We start from the raw sequence: 22,602 nt of genomic DNA, 5'->3' as shown, positions 1-22,602 counted from the left end.
GTTTCTCATTTCACTTCCACCTTTGAACACGACTTGTACTACAATTAGCTGAGTTTATGCCGAGTTCACACCGCATGATTTTAGCTGTGATTTTCACTCATTTGAAGACAAATGCACAAAGTGGCAAAGTGGTGCAATCATGCAGTGTGAATTATCAAAAATTGTCAAAATGTCACATTACTGACCTCAATGGCAATATGTGGTATAGCCCGTAGTAAGCACACACCTGACTTGTCATGGAAGTGAAGATATAGGAAAACCAAGCTGTACTGTATATACAGGATTTTTGCCACACAAAAGTGATCTTGTAGCTTCATATTACTGTTGAACTACTGAAATTACATGGAGTGTTTAGACCAGGGGTACACAAATTCCATCCTTGAGGGCCAGTATCCTGCAAAGTTTAGTTCCTAGCACTTTGAAATGGCACTTTAATATGGTGGCAATAATGTTTTTGGGTTATTTATGCCATTTTTAACGCACCATAAGTCTAGCATCTTTAACACAACCTTTACAGTCACCAGATCACAATAGTAGAGCACTTTTTGGATGTGATGAAACAGCAGATTAAACAATTGCATGATGCAATCATACCAAAATCTCTAAGAAATGTTTCTTGTATCTTGTTAAATATGAGAATAAGGGCAGTTCTTAAGGCAAATGGTGTCCAAGAGCAAGCTGTACAGTACCTAATAAATTGGCCCCTCAAACAAGACCTCCTCAAAGACCAAAAACATCAGAGAGAAACAGGTTAACAGATCTCCATGTACCCCATTAAATCTATGTGTGGTGTCAGACTTTCTCTGTGCTTTTTTAACATGGCTGTGTTTCATGTGAACATGCCAATCACTTTCAGTTAGAGAGCGGTCTGGATGCAGACCTGGTGCAGTGCAATCTGAGTTGCATCCAATACTTCTTAATGCACTCACCTAACCCCACCCCTAACCCTACCCGTCACAGTGACATCACTCACTCCAATAAATGCATTGTGTCTGAGATTGCATAGTTGATTGATGCAATCTCAGCTTGCATCATAAAGGCTGCATCCAGACACTATTGTTCAGTTCTGCGCCAAACCAGTCTGTCTGTGATCAGCTGGTCTCAGCTCACTTCAAACTAACTGTGCAGAAGTTATTTAAGCCAACACTGAATCTATGCCCACAGAAATCTGCAAATTTTTAGACCATCATTGAGCCTATTTATTTGTCTTAATCAAAGGTGTCCAAACTCCTGGAGGGCCTGTGTCCTGGAGAGTTTAGCTTTAACCCTAATATAACACACCTGAACCAGCTAATCAAGCTCTTACTAGATAAACTAGAAACTTTCTAGCAGGTGTGTTGAAGCAAGTTGGAGATAAACTCTGCAGGACACCGGCCCTCCAGGACTGAGTTTGGACACCTCAGGTCTAAATATACACTGACCCCCCAACCGCATGCAGACATGGTCAAGGCGATCTACTGCCGTTCAAACTGAGCATCAGAATAGGGAAGAAAGGTGATTTAAGTGACTTTAAACGTGGCATGGTTGCCACACGGGCTGAGTATTTCTGAAACTGCTGATCCATTGGGATTTTCACACACAACAATCTCTAGGATTTAAAGAGAATGGTGAAGAGAAAATATCAAGTGAGTGGCAGTTCTGTGTGCACAAATGCCTTGTTGATGTTAAAGGTCTGAGGAGAATGGCCACACTTGCAAATAATCACTTGTTTTTACCAAGGTATGGCGAAGAGCATCTCTGAACACACAACATGTCCAACCTTGAGGCAGATGGGCTACAGCAGGAGTAGACCACACACCGTCAGCTAAGAACAGGAAACTGTCGCTACAATTTGCACAAGCTCACCAAACATTCAGATGGTAGGGCCAGAATTTGCATGGATCCATCCTGCCTTGTATAAATGTTCAGGCTGGTGGTGGTGGTCCTACATCCAGAAGGATAATGTACCATGTCAAAAAGTGTGAATCATCACTGTACTCAAATGGCCTCCACAGTCACCAGAGCTCAATCCAATAGAGCACTTTTGGGATGTGGAGGAACGGGAGATTCACATCATGGATGTGCATCCAGCAAAACTGCAGCAACTGCGTTATGCTATGATGTCAATGTGGACCAAAATCTCTGAGGAATATTTTTCAGTATCTTGTTGAATCTGTGCCACAAAGGATTAAGGGTGTTCTGAAGGCAAAAGAGGGTCCAACCCGGTACTAGTAAGGTGTACCTAATAAAGTGGCCTGTGAGTGTATATCATATAAGTAATTTTATTAACTAAAATGCAAATGTTTAAATTGTTTATTCACGTTTTCTTTACAGAAATAGCAAAAAAGTTTCTCTCTGGCCCTGCATAAAAATATCTCTCAGAATAAATCATGGGCGTTCTAGGAATAAACAGAATGTGAAATTCGTAATTGCATGTTGTTAGAAAAGACACATTTTAAAACAGCTCTCCAAAACACAACAGAGGAGCCAAAAAAGAAGTCTTCAGGGAAATAGAGTTGGTCTCTATGCATTTTAACAGATGACTGATATGAAAATAAACTAATAAGATGAGTTTAACTGCACTTGACAAATTTTGGCTAAAATCTTCGGCTTAATCTATATTTCAGAGGTTGCCACAGCGGAATGAACATACAACTATTCCAGCATATGTTTTATGCAGCAAATGTCCTTCCAGCCGCAACCCAGTACTGGGAAGCACCCATACACACTCATTCACATATACTCACACCATGGCCAATTGAGTTAATTCAATTCACCTATAGCACATGTCTTTGGACCATCACGGAAACCGAAGCACCCAGACATAACCCATATGAACACAGGGAGAACATGCAAACTCCACACAGAAATGCCAACTGGTCTAGCCAGAACTCAAACTCGTGGCCTTCTTGCTAACCACTGAGCCCCCATACCACCCCACATGTTGGTCCATTTAAAACAATAATTGGCTTGTGACAGCGAACCTAGTTAAAATACTGTAACCATTTTAAGCCCAGTTTCAGAACAAACCAAGAGATCAACAGCTGTGAAAACTACCGGTCAATAATAACCATTACCTGCTGATATTAACATACCATAACTGTCATGTGGAGCTGATGAAGGTCCCACAACTAATTTGGCAGGCACATGCTGATGACAGACCGTCTGTGGGTGACTAGGCTTAAGTTTCAGGCCTGTTTTGTGACTGTAAAGCGATACGCTCTCCTCCCATTCTACTTTCCTGCACACTAAACGTGTGTCGATGCATGTTTTTCCACAGAACTAAATGCAAGTATTCTGAACTAAAGGCCCCTGTGTCTGTTACATTTTTGTCATCTTTGCAAAGGAGCAGTAAAAACATTAAATGCTGACTGGGAAAATAAGTAAGAGAGAATAACAGCAGTTAACAATAAGAGTTGTGAAAGTGGACTAATTTATAAAACACCTGCGTAACAACATTCAATCCTCCTCCTCCCACAATCACCTGGGCTTTCTTTTTTCTTAGAAGGGTGAATGTGCAGTGTGTGTGTGAAGGCAATAGGTTCAAAGCGACAGGCGGTACTTAAATATTAAAGGCTGTAGGAAAGCACACTATTGTTTGCCCTCCATTTCAGAACAGCAGTCGTGGTTGGTTGGTTGGTCGCTCGGTTGTTTTGAGACAGAGAGAGAGAGAGCACAAACGGCAACAAAGACAGAGTCAGTGGCTGCTGGGAACCACGAAGAGAAGTTCAGGGAAAGCAACAGAGGGTGCACTCGACTGTTAAACTGCCTTACAGAGCACGTGAAGCATGGAGAAACCAAGACAGAGTCGGCTGTAAAATGGTTACAGAAGTTGGACCTTTGGTACATTAAACATGGATGGGACTGTGAGTGGAACAACAGATCCTCAGGAGAACCGGAGTGTAAAAGACGAGGACAGGTAGACCTTCTGCACAGAACATTTCTATTTTTTTTTTTTTTTACCTTAATGAATTTGCTTATATGACATTAAAAGGCTTGCATTTTTGCTTAATTTAAATTAATAATTTCATTCACTGCATAAACAAAATTCTGACTTGTGTTTTTGTCTTGTTTCGAGTCCAAATATCTACATGTTCTTGAAGCAAGATGCGTTTTCTAGACTAGTAAGGATAACGTTGTTTTCAGAAATAAGTCAGCACAATTAAATGAGTTTTTCCTTAAGACAAGCTCAATTCTGCCTGTACATTGAGTTAACTTACCCCACTGACACATTAGCATGTTTTAAGAAAAAAAACTTATTTAATTTTAACGTCTTATTTCTGAAAACAGAACAATTTTATTCTTGTCTAGAAAAATGTTTCTCGATTTAAGAATTTTAAGATATTTGGACTTGAAACAACCCCAAAACTCTAGGCAAGAAACATTCTTATAATAGTTCTGAGTATTATCCTTGTGTTTATTATCATTTTTAATATTTAAATATATAGCTAATGATGAATTAAATGATTGAATGAATATGTGCTCTCAGCATAAACAATCCCTTTTAGAAGTCATGCATATGTAAAAACAAAAAGTATCATATTTTTGTCATAATAAGGTGATAGAGCTTACTGAGTGATCATGCTTATATTTAGTGTTTGTCTGGAAATGAACATTTGCAGATTAAAAGAATCTGTGCAGATCTTTTACCAAAACTTGTGTATACAAATTTCATTGCTGCCAGCCGCTAAAAGTAAACAGATCCACAGAGCTCAGCTTACACACGCTTTAGCGGCTTGTCTATCTGGAAGAGTGAAGACTTGTCTAAAAAAAGTGATATTTAGGCAGTTTTGTGGCATTTTGTTTTAACCAATTGGTGTTAAAGTCAGTTTATGTTGTTCCAGATCTGTATTTCGTTAGTCGTTGGAAAGAAATCTCTTAGAAAATATCTTAAATTGTGTTCTAAAAGAAATTTCGAAAAGTTTATTCTGCCAACCTCGAATGCTAATTCATATAGCACAGTTTAATCTAAGTCTTCTCAATAGATGATAGTTTTATATAATGAAACCAAACCCATTTGTTTATCTTTCAAGCACAGGAACACACATGACAACACAAATTTCAGTTCAACTGATTCTGTAAAGTGGATTTTTTTCATTAGTATAACATTTGCTGTAACCTTGATCCTTAGTCATTCATTAAATTCCAGTCCATTTTTATTTTCACACCTGTGACATCAAAGTGATGCTTGTGCCTGTAGCTTACAGGGTTTCTGCAGGTTTCACCAAGTCAAATTTAAGACCTTTAAGACCTTTAAGAGACCATGAGGAATTCAATTTCAGACTTCTATAGGGCTAAACACTAAGATTTTGTTTTAATGACACATGCAGCAGATAAAAGAAAATTAATTGCCCCATTAAAAAAAAAAACTAATCCTATTGCTTAGCCACATATTTTAAATGTGTCAAAACAAGCAGACCCTTAACATTTTTTCAACATAACTTAAAATAACTCTTTAAATTGAGTTAAATGTATGCATGACAGACTGTTACAATATTAGTAATGTTTATAGTTTTATTAAGATGTATTGTTGGTGCTTGGTTTAATTGGGTAGCTTTCGATAAACAAAGGAAAATTAAGACCCATTTAAAATGATTTAGAACCTACAAGACATTATTTCAGTGGATTTAAGACTTCAAGTCCTAAAATTTAGTTTTTGAAATTTTAAAGATTATTATTTTAACACCCTGACCATACACAGTAAAACCAAAAGGTCAACTTCATCAAATAAAATGTGTAGTTTACTCAACATTTACTGAAAGTTAATTCTACTCATTAGAAAAGAGTTTTGAAGTGTTGAAGGTGATGAGTTAATTAAATACCTCATTACTTCAACTTTATTGGAGAAGTTCACAGTACTCGTATAGATTTGATTTTTTTTTTTTTTACTCAAATGGTTTGTAGCAATTGGTTTCTTCAATCGGTTTGAGTTGCCTTAACTTATTGAGTTTTGCACTACTCGGTTGGTTTGAGTTCTCTTCATTTATTGGGTTTTACTGTGCTCTAATTGCTTTGTTTACTGAAATAAATAAAGTTCACGGTACTCATTAGCATTAGTTTTTCAACTTAAATGGTTTGTTGCAATCGGTTTCCTCAAATTAGTCTTTTGGGTTTTACAGTGTAGATGCTCCTGTATGATCCTAATTTTTTAAATCCAGATTTGCCAAGGTTGTGTATTTAAAGGCATAATACACTGTAAAAAAAACTGGGTCCCACACAATTCCTTTAAGTTGTCCCAATCCAAATCGATTAAGTTCACTTAAATGTTTTCATAAATGTAACTGGATTGAACATAAACAATTAAGTTGTCCCCAAAATCCTTAAGAATTGTGTTAATTAAACTCATTTTAAAGCAGCAAAATAAAATCACCTTCAAGAAATATACTCACTGTTTACCTTCAAACGGTTTTCAGACCTCTATAAGTTTCTTTATTGTGTTGAGTTCAAAAGAGGATATTTTGAAGAATGTTAGAAACCGGTAACAGTTTGCTTCTTTAGGGAAAAAAAACAAATACTATCGAGTTTAATGGTTACTTGTTTCCAACATTTTTCAGAATGTATATATTTGTTTGTGTTCTACAGAAGAAACTCAACCAAACAAACTCATCCTTTCACTTTATAAGATCTCATTGGCCAGTCGATCTTGTTTTGCTTGTATGTTTTTTTGTTTTTGACTCAATGTGCAATTAGCAATTGACTTGAGAGTTTTTTCAGTTCAAGTATTTCAATTTCAGCAGAAATATATAAAATATTTTAATTTTCTAATGAAGAAAAAAGGCTCCTACATCTTTTATCACCTCAGGGTAGAGTAAATTAACAGCTACTTTATTTATTTATTTTTTTTTAATAATCAAAATTACATTTATTGTAGTTCAATCACACTAAATATCTTGATCATCTTGAGCTACTTTTGTAGGATTTCGGTTAAGGATGGACCTGTGTCTGCGACTCCGGTTGAAGGGGATGTGGATGCAGACGCCGGGGCGCAGAACTCCCGGGACAGCCGTAAACTGGACTGCATCGTCTGCTACAGTGCATATAATCTGGGAGAACGACTACCACGGAAGCTCTACTGCGGACACACGTTCTGCCAGGCCTGTCTGAAGCGCCTTGACACACTCATCAATGAGCAGGTGCCAGTAGAGCATCACATTCACCAATTGTTTATTACGGAGCGCAAATACAATGATGGTTTTTGCAGGAAATATTACTGATAACAAGTGTTATACACAGTCTTCAGGGTGTGATGAATAGTAAAAATGCATATACACTACCTGACAAAAGTCTTGTCGTGGATCCCAGTTGTAAAAGCAACAAATAATAACTTGGCCCTTTAGTTGATCAAATTTAAAAGTGGCAGACAGTAGATTTTTACAATAAATCATCTGTTGAACTGCATCTCAATCTTCACAAATACTGCAAAAGACCTATTGGGATCCGCATGGACCCAAGATTCTCACAGAAATCAGTCAAGTTTGGTGAAGGAAAAATCATGGTTTGGGGTTAAAATCAGTATGGGGATGTACGAGAGATCTGCGAATATCAACAACTTGAGGTATCAAGACATTTGTGCTGCCCATTCCATTACAAAACACAGGAGTGGGCAAATTCTTCAGCAGGATAGTGCTTTTCATACTTTAGACTCCACATCAAAGTTCCTGTAAGCAAAGAAGGTCAGGGTGCTCCAGGACTGGCGAGCCCAGTCACCAGACATGAACATTATTAATCATGTCTTGGGTAAGATGGAGGAGGCATTGAAAACGAATCCAAAGAGTCTTGATGAACTTTGGGAGTCCTGCAAGAACACTTTCTTTGCCATTCCAGATGACTTTATTAAGAAGATATTGGAGTCATTGCAGAAATGTATGGATTCAGTCCTTCAAGCTCATGAGAGTCATATACATTATTAATTCTTTTCCCACTTCACCATGACTTTATATTCTATACTGTACATTATTTCTGTTAAGTGACGAGACTTTTGTCTATGCAAAGTCAGACCTTACTGTCCTAATTAAATCATTAAAAATCGAGACATGATCATATTATATTTTGGTAAAATAAGCGCAATCTAGAGGCCTTTGCCTTTCATATAAGCCACTTCCGATACCAAATGGTCAACTAGAAGTCAAGTTATTATTGGTTGTTTCTAAAACTTGGATAGGTGACAAGACTTTTGTCAGGTAGCGTACATGGCATGTGGTTTCTTCAGCAATATGTCCAAAAAAAAGCTGAACATTTATTAATAGCATTAAAGGTGAAGGGTGCAATAGCTATATTGCACCCTTTTATTCTACACATTTTAATGTACAGATGTCTAATTTCATTGACACTTATAATTTTGTATAATTGATTAGAAATGTTGTTTTCAAATAAAGTTATGCAAGTTCACGTAACCAATATATCATTAACAATATAAAATTTTATTTTAATTAGTTTATTTTATTAAGTTTTATTTTTATTTATCGAGTGATGGACAGTTGAAGTCAAAATTATCAGCCATCTTGTGAAATTACATAATGTTAAACAGAGACTCTCAACACATTTTTTTAAACAGAAATGTTAATGAGATGAAACTTGATGACATGATAGTAAATATTATTTGTATAAGACTCGAGTATTCAGTTTAAAATGCCATTTAAATGCCTAACTAGGTTAATTAGGTTAACTGGGCAGGCTAGGTCAATTAAGCAAGTCGTGGAACAACACTGTCTTGTTCTGTAGCCAGTCGGGGGGAAAAAAATCTTTTTTAAGGGGGCAAATAATATTGACTTTAATTTAAAAGAAATATTAATTAAAAACTGCTTTTATTTCAGCCAAACTTAAAGAAACAACTATTTTTCCACATGGAAAATGCTTTGTCAGATGCCTTGTTAAAAATCTCTTGGGTAATAAGTGAACATTTTCCAATAGAGGGCTAGTCAATTTTTCAAACTGCATGTTATAAATATTGTACACCCCTCATGCCTACACAGCAATTCTGATATTTCCTAGACCTAGCTATACTGTATACCCCTCAGCTGACGTATCTTGCCTTCCCATCACAGATGTGGATCCCGTGTCCGCAGTGCAGACAGAACACTCCTGTGCCTCGTGGAGGAGCCACCGCACTAGATCTAGACCTGGCTGCGTTTCTGGGTGTCAAAGCTGAAGTAGAAAACCAGCGAGCCTACAGCCAGAAAACACAGCTGGAGACCAAGAGCTCCTTCAAAAAGCAGCCAATCACAGATCAGCCTCCTTCAGCCTGGGCCAATGTGGCTCTGACGGAGCGTCGCTTCCCCAGGAGCCCCTGCTGCAAACACTGCCTGCTCTGCTGCTGGTGGTGCTGAAAGCATAGATACCATTGCAGAGTTACCGGAGATAAGATAATCAGTTTGATCTGGGAACTCGGATGGATCAGTAACCGGACAAATTCTGCAAGAGCCAGTGTTCAAATTGGAAGTATGATGGATAACCGGACTGACTGGATTTTAGATCTAATAAACCATTTGATGGAAAAACACTCTTGTTAGAACACAAACCCAAACTTTAGGAAACGTTTCACTGATTGAACTTGTGCTTTAATTAATTCAATCATCTTTCGGTTCAAAGGTTGAACTTAAAAACTGAAGTGGAAAAAAATAAAACCGCATTACAAAAATGACAAACGCCCTGTACATCAAGACCAAACATCTCATTCTGACATCCAGAGTTTAAAGGTTCGGTCATAAGAACAGGTTGCGATGAGCTGTCCGTCAGGTGAAAGGTCAACCCCCATCACCTTCCCCTCATGTCCTGCCAGGGTCTTCAGCGGGGACCAGCCAGGATGAGTCCAGATTTTAGCCGTGTTGTCATACGCACCAGTCAGCAAATAATGCCCATCATTAGCTAAAAGAAGAGGAGATTGTTAATGCTGACACTGCACAAATGCTAATTACTAGTTCAACAGAGGTGAAGAAAGGGTGTTTACACAACAGCAATGTACTAAATAACACGGTTTTCAGTTTGCTCGGCATAAAGTTGACACCTTTGTCAAAATTCACATGGATCAAAGAAAACAGTTTTATTACGTACACCAGGCCTCTTTGTAAACAAACACACCTGGTCCTGTTATGCACCTACATTTGCAGTCTCTGTTCAGACTAGAGGTATGCACACAATGTCAGTTGTATTCTTGTGATTATACTATAAATTTCAAAGATGCACTTCAAGGTTACAGTTTTTGGCCCCCAAATTGAACTAAAGCCTAGTTCACACTAGGCATGGGCCGGTATAATATTCTGACAGATTGATAACCTTGGATAAAAATATCACGGATCCATGGTATTGTGATCACTGCTCTAAAATATATTCTTTTCTTAATGTCTGAGTAAAAAACAAGACCTTTTGAGAAACATTTAAAATATTTTGGAGCAGTAAACATGTCAGGCAAAATAATTCAAATGAGTCATAGACTGCTGCTGTCTTTATTAGTTTCAAAAACTGATATTTTTTTTTACAATTTAAAACGACATCTTTGGATATATTTTCTGCTGGAGATACTGTTGTTCTACAAAAAAATCTTACACATACCTTGGGAATGGTATTGCAGACAATTGACAGTTTTAAAACCTTGACTTTTTTCATCTGCAGTATACCCTGAAAACGTTTATCGTCCCATGCCTAGTTCACACTGCATGACTTCAAACATCGGCAGATAGCTGTGCTGTTTACACTACACGACTTGATTTTGGGTCTTTAAATCGTTGTGATGTTCACACTACACGACACTACGTAATGATCCACAAGACAGGAGTCACACACTAGATGATCTGACAGCAACTCGTTCCCCATTAGCTCAGTCCAACTACCAAACCAGTCAATACATTTTTGAGGGAGGAGCCGTCAGAAAAAGCTGAACACTATTGGCTGCTTGTGTGCTGATGACATCACTGACAGAGTTTCAAGCTTTGAATGGAGCATTTAAAAACATCTTCAATCAGCTGATGCATCAGTGAATCAATCGATTTAACACTAGACCTACAAAAACAGTCAGAGTTTAAAATTTTTTGTAATTAGATTACTTTTTGAAATACAACGGACATCTATAACACCCTGACGTTTCCAAAATATCTGTGTATTTCTTTCTAGTTATTTTATTTAATTACAAAACAGAAAAGAACTGAGCATTTCTACCTTTAATCACCATATCGGTCAAAATGACTGCATGCATGTTTGCTACTTTTCGCTGTGACTTTAAACATGTGTGCCTTGCAACTTCCTGCTAATATAAACACAACTTTCTGATAGCAAAAACAGAAATTTACTTCAGATATAACTTTCAAAACAGCATATTCTGTGTAAAATAGCTCCTGTTTGAAAATAAAAGCGAGGCCCAAACCTTTTTGGGTGTTTTACTGTTTTAACTACATATTTATAGGCTGTATTACCAAAAAGATCATATTTTTAGGGTAGTGGTGTCATGAAATATGACAGACATTTAAAGCTTAATTTTAATATTTCAATAGAAGCTTTGAATGGAAAATAATGTCTTATTTGAGAACGGTCAGATGAGCAGTATGGTAATTCTAATATATGTAGATTTCTAGTTCCTTTGTTAATATAGCCTACTCTCATATCAGTGTTAACACCGAATGAAACGAGTGCATCTATGCCCACTCTGGCCAATCACAGACGTTTCTATTAGCTCCCGAGCACAATGGCCATTCAGCGCATGCTGATGCCTGATGTGCTCTCTCGTTGGCTGCAGCTCATCACTACATCTGACCACATATGGGGTCGAGTGGGCCGACTGCTCTGGAATATTCAGCATGCTAGATATTGGATTTTCATCTGCGAGGTTTCAGCAACGCAACAGCGAGCCTTTTTGATGCGTTGTTCAGTAGTTTACGCATAAAGCCTGCCTCGCTCCCCCAGATTTTTCCCCAATCACAGCCTGATCTGTCAGCGAGCTTGGTAACTTCGGGCTCAAACCAGCCTTAAAATCTTAAAATCACCCAAGAATAAAAAATTCTGACATTATTTATATTTCCAAGCCTGAGTTTCTTTCTTCTGTTGAACACAAAATACAGTTTGAAGGATGTTGAAACGCAGCAGTCATTGACTTCCTTCTAGTTTTGTTCCGAATATGGATTTCAATGACTGCCGTTTCGTCAGAATATCTTGTTGTGTTCAACTGAAGTTTAAAACCAATTGAGTGTGAGGACTATTGGGTGAACCATCCCTCTAAATCACTGATGCACAAAACAAACATCCTGATTTGAATACTCACGTTGGAACTTGACAGAGGACACAAGGTTCTGATGGGCTGGGATTGTGTATATGCACCGTCTCTGGCGAAGGTCCCACACTTTACAGGCATTATCTCCACTTCCCGTTGCCACATGAAAGCTGCATAATGATGATTGCAGGGTTATGATCATTATAACAGTGAACGGCTTTGGTAAATAATCATACGGGGTTACATTAACTCACCCGTTTGGGGAAAAGTTGATGCTGTAAATCTCTTTGATGTGGCCCTCTAGGAACATGACACAGCGACCAGTGCGCAGGTCCCAGACACGTGCAAATGAATCCAAACCACTGTACATTAAGCAATAGAGCATTAAAGCAATAATCAAACATTCGATCCTTTGTGAAAAGTTTAATTCATCAAAAAAAGCTGTTTAAATAAACAACTTCATGAAGTGAAAATATATGTGGTTTAGGCTTTTCTTATACAAGACCATTGCTGCAAGTAGACAGACTGGGTTAAGTCAAGTTTTTAATTGAGTGTCTAATCATGATTATGAAAGTAGCTGAAGAGTTTATGCCTATTCTATTACAAAAACAGTGGAGCGCATCAGGGTTTAGTGTGAGGCCCTTACCCAGTTCCTGCCAAAGAGCCATCTGGGTGGAAGTGCAGATCATGGACGCCTTTACTGTGACCCTCCTGATGAAGAATTTCTTCTTGGACCTCAAGATCCCAAAGTCGCCATGAGTGATCATAGCTTAGAGAGAGGGGGAAAAAAGCTAATAAAACTATTTTACAACACAAACGTTTGATCAAAACATCTAATATTCATATTATTGTTCTGGTTCACATATTAAAGAGCCCCTAATATGAGTTTTTGAAAATGACCTTCCATGCAGCGTGTTACACAGCTCTAAGTGAGGCTGAGGTTAAAATCTAAAAGTGCAGCATGTTTAAAACTATTGATTCTTTAGCGAAATATTTGACTCAGTCAAATAAACGAATCAAGTTGGGTTTGGATATTTTGTTAGATCGCATCGACATCAATACAGTACATCACCAAATATGTACTTCCACTTCCGTTAAAATATGCATGCTCTCTCCCTCCACACACTAGTGGAGGCGCGGGGGATCGCAGGACTGACCATGATGTGAAGATGAATTTTTGATACAATAACCTACGCTGCATCTACCGTTTGCTATTGAAGGAGCAGCAGAGACTATGGGACTTTTTCAGCTCAAATGGACCAGTTTCTTCTTCCTTTGGATCCTAACATGTAAGTGGCATAAAAATTGTTGCCCCGTTTTGTGTAGTTTGCAAAATATGCGTTTAATTGTGTGTTATAAGTTGTAATCACCCGTGCTTGTACTGTATCTCTCAGGTTAAATCTGTATGGGGCTGTTTACATATCACGTAAAAAAAACGTGGTAAAAACGTGACACGTGCTTCTACCTTTACCAATTTTAAGTGAGTTTCTGAACTGGCGATCCTCTGCTATGCTTTGCTATGGCCACCATCAGCTGTTCCTCACACACGCAGCATGGTCAATTTTTTAAAATAGTTTAACTTTTACAACAATGTGGATTAATACTGAATACTGTGGATTAATACTGTGTGTCTTTGTTACTACTTGGGGTTTGGGTTAAGAGTAGAGCAATATGCTGGCCTTTAACTGCATTGATTTATTGAATTCCTGCATTGGGCTCCAACATACTCTCTGGCTGCTATTTCATAGCCATGGTGGGCTTTTCTCTCTGTCTCGTGCTAAAAGCAGTTGATCAATCACAACAAATTAGGTCATCGGACCAATCACTGCAGATTAGCTTTGCGCTACGGAGGGGTTTGGGAACTAATGAATCGTTGAATGATTCATATGGGAGTCGCTGGGATAATTAGGTAAAAAAAAAAATGCATATTATAAGACAATGAAAGTGTTTTTTGACCTTACATGCAGATCAGCGAGTTGCTGGAGACCCCCAAAACCAGAAAATTACATTTTTTAATGCAAAATAGGAGCTCTTTAAAACAAATTGACAAAATATAAATAGATTCATACCAAGTTGTGCCCAGAAACCGGCCAGAGGGATGCCAGGTCACCCGAGCCACCCTCATAGAGTGTCCCTCAATGTCTGCTATAGGTTCATCACTATTAAAAAAACAGGTGAATGTTACAGTTTTCCTTCAGATAACAGATTTACATAATCCTAAAAGATACACACCTGTCTAAACTCCACAGCTTAACAGATCCATCTGCAGCACAAGAGGCCATATTGACATCTGACTCCTCAAGTGTTAGTGTGGCTTGTGGGTGAAAGCTAATCGCTCCCACATTGGTATTGTGACCTGAAGAGGAAGGGTTCACCAACGATTAATACAACGCTACAAGCTGCTCCTCAAAAACTAGAACACAAACAGACAACTTGATGAATAAACATTACAGAATATATTTGCTGTATTTACCTCTTAATGTGCGTATAAGAGTACAATCGGGGACCTTCCACAATTTACACAAGCCCGACCTACAACAGAAATGTCTTATAAATACAAGTTCAGCTCTGTTTGTTTGGTGCAAAATGATACATTTAGCCATGTTTTAGCATTCACATTTCTATTCGTATTTTAATACTGAACCGAAGATATACAAAAAAAACCAACAACAGCAAGAAACATACAAAACAATGCTGTGTGCTGCATTGAGGTTTAATTAAGACTCATTTCTAATGCCAGTATTAAAATTAGGCAAACTATGCGAGGTAAAAGCTGCTTTATTATTATGTCCTTTTCATGGTGGCATTTTGTGTTTTATATCTGCGAGCAAACGCTTGCTCTGTGTTGGTTTTGAAGGTGAGGCGGAATCGCCCAAATCCAGGCATAGTAGATAAGTAAACATAACATAGCCGTCGTTTAGGCTGAAGTGACACCCTTTTTGTTATCTTGTTCCTGTATCTGTAAAAGCTAAAATGTCTTATTTTTACTTTCTGTATCTTTTTTAAAAAAATGAGGAAAATGTTGTCTAAAAGACAAACTTTTGTTTTCATAAATAAATGTTCATTTAAAAACGTTTAAGATTAACATATTATTTTACTATCAGAGATGCGCAGATTAGCTCACTGAATCTGCTGTTAATATCCTTGTTGACCTATCATCATGCCTAAAACAAAGAAATAAATTATTTAATTGAAGACTGGGTGCGAGTCGGGTCCAGATACATATATCAGGTAAAAGTATATGTGCAGGCGGGTGGATGATTAGTATGAAGCTGTGGATTCTGGTGTCATTTCAGCTAAACCGCACATCTCTATTAGACATATTTGGTCAGTGTTCTTTTAGATGTGCTGAAAAAGTTAATGTTGATCCACTAGTTTGGCACAGGACAGTGTTCAACGGGAAGCATTCAAGCCTTTTTAAATTAATTGCACCAATGGAGCAATAGTACTAGTTTGTTTTAATCAAACCAAACCTAAAAGTCTTTAAAAACAAATAACGTTTAGTTAATTAACAAAATGAAAAAAAAAATTTTCACATTTAAGTTGCTAGAATTTTTTTTTTTTAAACGTACATGTATAGGCAAGAGCAGGGCAAGGAAAATTCCCACAGTATTTCCAATACAAATTTTCCTTCTGAGAAAAAAAAATACTAACTATATTCTCTTTGTTCTGCTGTATTAAAGCAGCAATTAAGCATTTTTGAAGTCCTTATTTTTAGCCCCAAAATTTAGATAAATAATACAGAATTTTTATAATAATGTACTAAATTAAATACAAAACTGATATACAGCACATACCATGATGCCGTCACAAGCAGCTTTGAGTTGGGGCTAAACTGGCAGTAAGATATTGGACGGTCGTCTCCGATCTGGCTGCAGAAGTTATTTACATTCTAAATAAAACAAATTACATTTATAAAAACAAATTTATACACAGCAGTGACAAGACAAATATAGATTTTTTTTTTCATTTTTTTGACATGCTGTCGTACCCGCAAGTTCTTGTGAAGCTCTTGCTGTTTAATTGTTCGTGTAGATTCTGGAATTTCTTTTTGGGCTCTTGCTGCGTCTAAACGTTTCACAGCTCTGCAAAACAAAACAACAATTCCAAATTTTAAATTATTATAATAATATTTATACTGCTGATGGAAAACAGTTTCAGAGTTTACCTAGGCAGTGAATACTTGGCTAACCACAAACGCGCTTCCTTCAGAGATGTAGGTCCTTCATGGTACCATGTCTGTTGATACTGCACAAAATATGCATATACAATCACCTTACGTTTTTTATACAAATAAATTAGTCTATAATAAAGTGAAACATCTACTAAAGCAGATGCTCCTACCTCTTCATGAGTGCGTTTTGCTTTTTCATCCTCTTTCTTGGATTTCTTTAAGGCATCAGGACCAAGTACTGAAAGAACGTTTCTCAATCTGTGTAAAGAAGAAAACAAAGAAAACTAAGAATAATAATAATAAACACCTGAATTAAACTGAACTCTCTGTAATGGATATTAGCCTGAACAGATAAAACAGATTAAGTAGGTTTTGTCCTTTAATTTGGGACATTGATGGAATGTCCCAAATGATGGAAGATGATGGAATAGGGCAATTCAGTGAATAAATTGGAAATAGTTTAGTAAAAAGATGATGTCACTGATTTGGAAATTGTTGATGAATAAATCCAAAGTTCTGCTGTACACCTCTTCAGTGTGGTGTGGAGAAGTGGCAGTGATAAATCAGCCACAAAACTAAATACAATTTTGGTTTTTCTTAAATAAATGATGACAGAAATAAATTATTTTTGTAGTTGAATGTACTTCTCAAAGCAGCAATCCTAATAATAACTATTTTAAAGAAATGCTTACTTTTTTAAAGCAGGTATTAATTTTAACAGAAATAAAATGGAACGTTAGAAGAAAAAAAAGTAAAACCTATTTCATTGGTTAGCTAAAAGTCAAAAAGTGTTCTATATTAAACTTTTTAAATAAAAACAAATCAAAATTTCAATTAACTTTGCTTTTTGGTTACTAAAATATGTTTATTAAAAAAAACATTAGGAAAAATAGAATTTAGTAAAAACTTAAACGGATTTCATAAAGACTACATAGTGTAACGGTACACTGGAGTCAAGGTTCAGTATGTCCCTTGGTTTTTGGGGGTAGGAGTGTATGTTACAACAAAAAGTAATAACAAATTTCCAGTTTGTGTCTTTTCTGTTTATTTTAAACAGGCAGAAGTATTTGGCATAAACAGCTACAGAACTGAAGAGCTTCTTGTGATGCAAAAGTACAAAATAAATGTATTTTTAGAATTAGTATAAGTATAAACCTTTATAATTAGGAAACTAATAAGAAATGTATAATTTACAAATCAAATTCAGGAAAAACAATAATTATGTATTAAAGGTAAGATTCAGTAAACTTCAAAAGTGAAATCTCGTTTAAGGAAAATGCAGCACTGTGTACATCCATAAAGCAGTTACAGATGTTCAATACTATGTGTGTATAGAGAAGTCACGCATTACTTAAAGACTGACTTACAAGCTCACATGATGAGACTGTATCTTATATTTTCATTGTTTACGGACATAAGTGACCGTATTAGTGGAGTTTTTTTGCAGCATCGGCTGCTTTGAAGCAGTGTGACGATAAAACGAATTTGAGTTACCCGAGGTAGCGCTTATTTGTCACACATGCTGTCAGATTTAGAGCAGTGGACCAATCAGAAGAACTTTAGTGAGTGCTAATGTGTCGTGTTTTTAAACACTAAGATGCATTCTTTGTGAATGTCTTGCTCAGTTGTTGCACTGCCTTAACAGTCACTGCACATCTGGACTGAATGTATTCGTCAAGGGAGCATGGGAACAGAACAGTGACCATTGTATTGGGGTAGTTCAGGATGAATACATGTACTGATACACCCCTCAGTGTTTCCTCTAGGATTTTCTCTAGCTGTGGTGGCAGGCCTTTTACACTGATTTTCCAACTACCTATGGCGTTATTTCAATGACAAATATCGTAAGCCCAGTATTTCAAGTTCAGATCGCATTAATGTAATACGAGCATGCAAATCTCTTTGCTTGGTCGCAGATATGCTGTTTGTGCACAAAAACTTCTTGCACACCCTCAAATATATGCTGCTCAAGCACAGATTTTCTTGTGCACTCTCAAATAAACCCTGTTGAAGTGCGATTTAGTGCGTTTATGTAACAAGTATCTCCAACATTTACTAGATCTGCTAGGAATATTTATGAAAGTCTCCAACAGACCTACAGAGCAGCATTAATGCGTCCTAAAGTAAGGTGAAACAGCCATAAACTTCAGCAAGATAAAGTCATTGTATGCAGAACCACAGACCTTTTTCTAGAAGTATAATTATGGAAACTGTGCTCCTTATAACTGAAAATGAAAGCTACATCATGTTTGCTAACCTCACGCAGCCCTGCCAGTCAGCCAGCATGTAAGCTAACCTTAAAGGTTTAAACAAATAACGCACAGCACTACTACAACTACAGAAAAGTTTGCTCTGTTATAATTCACTTACATTGTAATTAGTTTTGGTGCGATGACTGCTTTTTCCCTAACATTCTTAAGACAATCTTGTTTTATGTTCAGCAGAAAAATGAAATAAAAAAGGAAATAGTGAAAAAAAAATTACTTTTGCACTTATTGTGCAACTACCCCTTTAAATTAGCAGTTTTTAAATCCAGAACAAAATGCAATGCTTTTACAGCCACTGACCTCTCTCGTCTCTCTGCAGGCCCCTCCCCGAACAATGTGATTGGTTCTCCAAGTGCACGAAGGCAGGCCTTCACCTCTACATCATCAGTAGAGACGGTGATCTGTCTGGCTCTCTTCCTGCGCTCAAACTCTGCCAGCACTTCAGCCTGTCTCTCGCTCACACGCTCCTCCATCTCCATGGACTCACCTGACGATAGAAACATCACATGATTAGAAAGCAAAGTAAAAGTTGTGAATTTTAAATGAAAATGACATTTTGATAACAGACCACATTGTTAAAACTGCATTTGAGATGATGTGCAATTAAACTACTCATCTAGTTAGTTCAGTTAACCATTTTTTGTGCGCCCATTATTTCACTATTTGTTTTCATGTTTTATTACTACATAAAAACAAAACGATTTCCACAAAACATTTTTTAAATGTTTTTTATTGTCTTTGTGTATACATTAAGTGTTTTATGCACTATCCCTAAATACATACAAAAATAATAGAGGATGAAAATTGCTATGACTGATGTGATTAAGTTTTTGTATATAAATCTATCTATCTATCTATCTATCTATCTACATACATACATACATACATACATACATACATACATATACATATATATATATATATATAGCTAAATAACAAACAATAATTCTTTTTGATAATTACATTTTTTTTTTATATTTCACAAGTGGCGCTAAAGAAAGAAAAGATTTATTTCTATTTTTTATCAAGGGAATGCTAATAATAATGACCTTAAAAATTGTTGCACTATTTATTAAAACGTTTCATTTTATTCAAAAACAATTTAAAACTATATTATAGGAAATACTGTAAAATTACCTGGGGAAATTTTGAAAAAGCATAATTTATCTGGAGGGTCATTAATTTAGAAACTGTATGTAAGATGGTATAATTACAATATCATACTCAACGGAGGGAAAAATATTTTGAGGACCAAAATGAGCAAAAATATTCAGTTTAGTACTGATGATGTTATTTATATGGCCAAAGAGTAAGATGTTTTGAAACTCTGCTGAATCTATTACATATTTATAATACAGCAGACTACTTCCATAAGAAGCACAGATATCAGCTGTCACACTATCTCCAAATGACTGAAAGTGATATTTAAATGCTTAGTTTTATAAGCCAAGATCTGTAGTTTTTCTTAAAGAGGCAAACTTTAAGCTGCAATGAGGTGTAGTACAAATAACCCTCACAAACATCTTATTATGCATCACATTTAAAACTCATGTTTCGAGAAATGTAACTTATTTAAAATTACGTGATAATAAATATATTGAAAAGTCCAGTAACTGTTTATCTTTAAATTGAACAATATAGAGATTATTCTGGAGTTTACTTTATAACAATCAATAAAGAGTTGAATGCAAAGAAATGCAGATTTATGCGGATAATAAATATATGAAAAAGTCCAGTTCATCTTTAAATTAAACAATGCACAGGTCAGTCTGGTGTTTCCTTAATAACAATCAATAAAAAATACAGCAAAAAGATCCAAATGTCCCGAAGATGCGCTAATTGAAACATCCGAGCTTAAAAATATCAAGTTTACCACTGGAGATATTAATATGTCCAGCCTCAATGCCAGCTTTAACGGCATCTTTGGCAGTGGTGGATGTCCCTTCACGGCTGAGACGCTCCTTCTCCTTTTCCTCAAGGCTTCCATAGAAGATCCTGGACCTTTTCACAACTGGAGCTTCATCTTCATCTGACATCTTTCCTGATATTTGTCCAACAACACCTAATCCAAAAAAAAAGGCATTAACATCAGAGACCAATAGTGTAAGTGACATCTAATGTAAATATCTATGTAAGTTATGAAAGCCCCAGCATGCATGTTACATCCGCAAAGTTACTTCACTGTACCACAGTATTATTATTTTGCAGGGTGTTCAAAAAAATAAGACTAATTTTACCGAAACCAAGACAAACTCATAAAAGATAAACATTAACTCTTCACTAATCCCTTACCCTTTACCAAACAAACGAAGCTTCCTTTAAAAGCAGCTTGTTTTGTAAGATAGTGCTGTGATAAAATCCACAAACACGACCACACGACGCGGGCTACTCGGCGCACAGTATGTCGTCATATCCGCCTTCTTGACTTTTACCGTCATGGAAATAAATAGTGACTTCTAGCGGTCGGAATTATGTCACAGAGTTGTTGCTTTTTGCATTATAACCCTGATTATAACACAATTTCAATAAGGCAAAAATCGAATAACAACTATCATCTACATATTTAGAACAGAGATCAAATAAAAAATCTATAAAATATAAATACAAATGATACTCTTAAACCATAGAACAATCACAACTAAAAGAAAGAAAGAAGAAAAAAACATGTACACCGTGTCTTGTATTATTTAGATTTTTTTCCAATAAACTAAACAATCTTCTTCCACATTTTGATTTTATCAACTTTAAAGATTTACAGTATAGCCAAATATCATTTTGGAAAACTAAAAATAGTGTTTATTTTTAAGGCACTTGCATTTATGAATATAACATTTCCCCCAAATTAGAATTGTTCAATACAAATTGAAAATCAACATCTTTCCCTAATAAACCAAGAAAAATATAATTTTTAGAAAAGGAATTATATCAGAAAGTGAGTGGCTACATCTAAAGTTACCTCGGACCAGACGGAAACTGCAGACGTTTTTTTCCTATTTCTGCGGAGAATTTTTTAAAAATCTGCGGATTTATGCAGAATGTTTTTGTGAGCATCATAACTAAAGATTTATTATATATAATAAAAAGTAATATATTTTAACTTGTATTTAATGTTTACAATGCACATTCATTTAGATACACTTTGTTTTGTAAAGAAAGCAAGTCTTGTATATAATAAATCTACTAAAAGACAGAAAATATTACTTTACAAACTATATTGTAAATAAATAATATAAATATGTTTTATATTAGTCAATAATATTACTGAAATTAACTTAGAAACAGATTAAATATAAATTTATGATGGGCAAAAATATCTGTGGAAATTCTGTGTGCACAGATTTCGTATGGGCCTAGTTATACCCAATTTCTGTAGTGCATTATTAATCAGTGTTTTTGAGTCCAAAGTCTCAAAATATTCGAATGCAAGTCCTAAAAGCTCCGTGTACGTTTTCGTTTACGTTGCTCACGAGAAAACGAAAAAACGAGATTTTGGCTGGATTTTCGTTTTTTGGTTTAGGGTAGGAAAACGGATAAACGACTTTAAAATTCATTTTACACATGTAGGCGGTGCTGAAACGCCCACTTTCCTCTAATTGGTCAACCAAATCTGCGCTCGTGACGTCACCTTCAAAATAAAAGCCTTACACGCAGGCTTTTAATTGTTATTATTTAATTATATATTAACTAAGTTTACATATTCTATCATTTGAACCACACACAGTTAGCAGGCTTACATTCATTGCGTATGTATAAATTAAATAAAAACATAAAGCAGTATTCTTAGACATTTGTCATTAAAATAAGGTCATAGTTCACTGCTAAGCTTCTTGCTGCTGTGCACCTGATGCAGAGCAAAGAAAGCCATTTCCGAGGAGCACCTGGTTTTCAGAGCAAGGGCTTTATAATAATAATAATAATAATAATAATAATAATAATAATAATAATAATAATAATAATAAATTATTATTATTATTATTATTATTAAT

The 22,602-nt window shown here is 36.0% G+C and overlaps 2 protein-coding genes across 12 annotated transcripts in view; one reads left to right on the top strand and one right to left on the bottom strand.

Moving 5' to 3' along the window:
- Positions 1 to 12,648, top strand: part of rnf224 (ring finger protein 224) — a 30,047-nt gene extending 17,399 nt beyond the window's left edge. For 5 of the 11 annotated variants that reach the window (XM_073951089.1, XM_073951095.1, XM_073951096.1 and 2 more), the window contains exons 3-5: positions 3,599 to 3,898; positions 6,896 to 7,112; positions 9,024 to 12,648. In XM_073951089.1, coding sequence (XP_073807190.1) covers positions 3,834 to 3,898; positions 6,896 to 7,112; positions 9,024 to 9,305 — 564 coding nt within the window. In that variant the 5' untranslated portion in view covers positions 3,599 to 3,833 and the 3' untranslated portion in view covers positions 9,306 to 12,648. Of the gene's footprint in view, positions 1 to 1,719; positions 3,899 to 6,895; positions 7,113 to 9,023 lie in introns of all 11 variants that reach the window. The other 6 variants (XM_073951092.1, XM_073951088.1, XM_073951091.1 and 3 more) reach the window with 3 other exon arrangements.
- Positions 9,515 to 21,004, bottom strand: prpf4 (pre-mRNA splicing tri-snRNP complex factor PRPF4). Its single transcript, NM_199755.1, has 14 exons — positions 20,909 to 21,004; positions 20,490 to 20,678; positions 18,917 to 19,103; positions 16,520 to 16,607; positions 16,344 to 16,423; positions 16,167 to 16,260; positions 15,973 to 16,067; positions 14,649 to 14,707; positions 14,408 to 14,531; positions 14,245 to 14,334; positions 12,822 to 12,944; positions 12,430 to 12,537; positions 12,227 to 12,345; positions 9,515 to 9,843 (listed from the first exon to the last, which is right to left on the bottom strand). Exons 2-14 carry the CDS (start codon positions 20,650 to 20,652, stop codon positions 9,650 to 9,652), a joined length of 1,524 nt encoding a protein of 507 aa, NP_956049.1. The 5' UTR covers positions 20,653 to 20,678; positions 20,909 to 21,004; the 3' UTR covers positions 9,515 to 9,649.
- Positions 21,005 to 22,602: the final 1,598 nt, after the last annotated feature.

This window comes from Danio rerio, chromosome 5, assembly GCF_049306965.1.
Source record: "Danio rerio strain Tuebingen ecotype United States chromosome 5, GRCz12tu, whole genome shotgun sequence".
NCBI classification, from domain to species: Eukaryota; Metazoa; Chordata; class Actinopteri; order Cypriniformes; family Danionidae; genus Danio; species Danio rerio.
The sequence above is the reverse complement of the archived record's forward strand: the minus strand, read 5'-3'. Positions and strand labels throughout refer to the sequence as shown.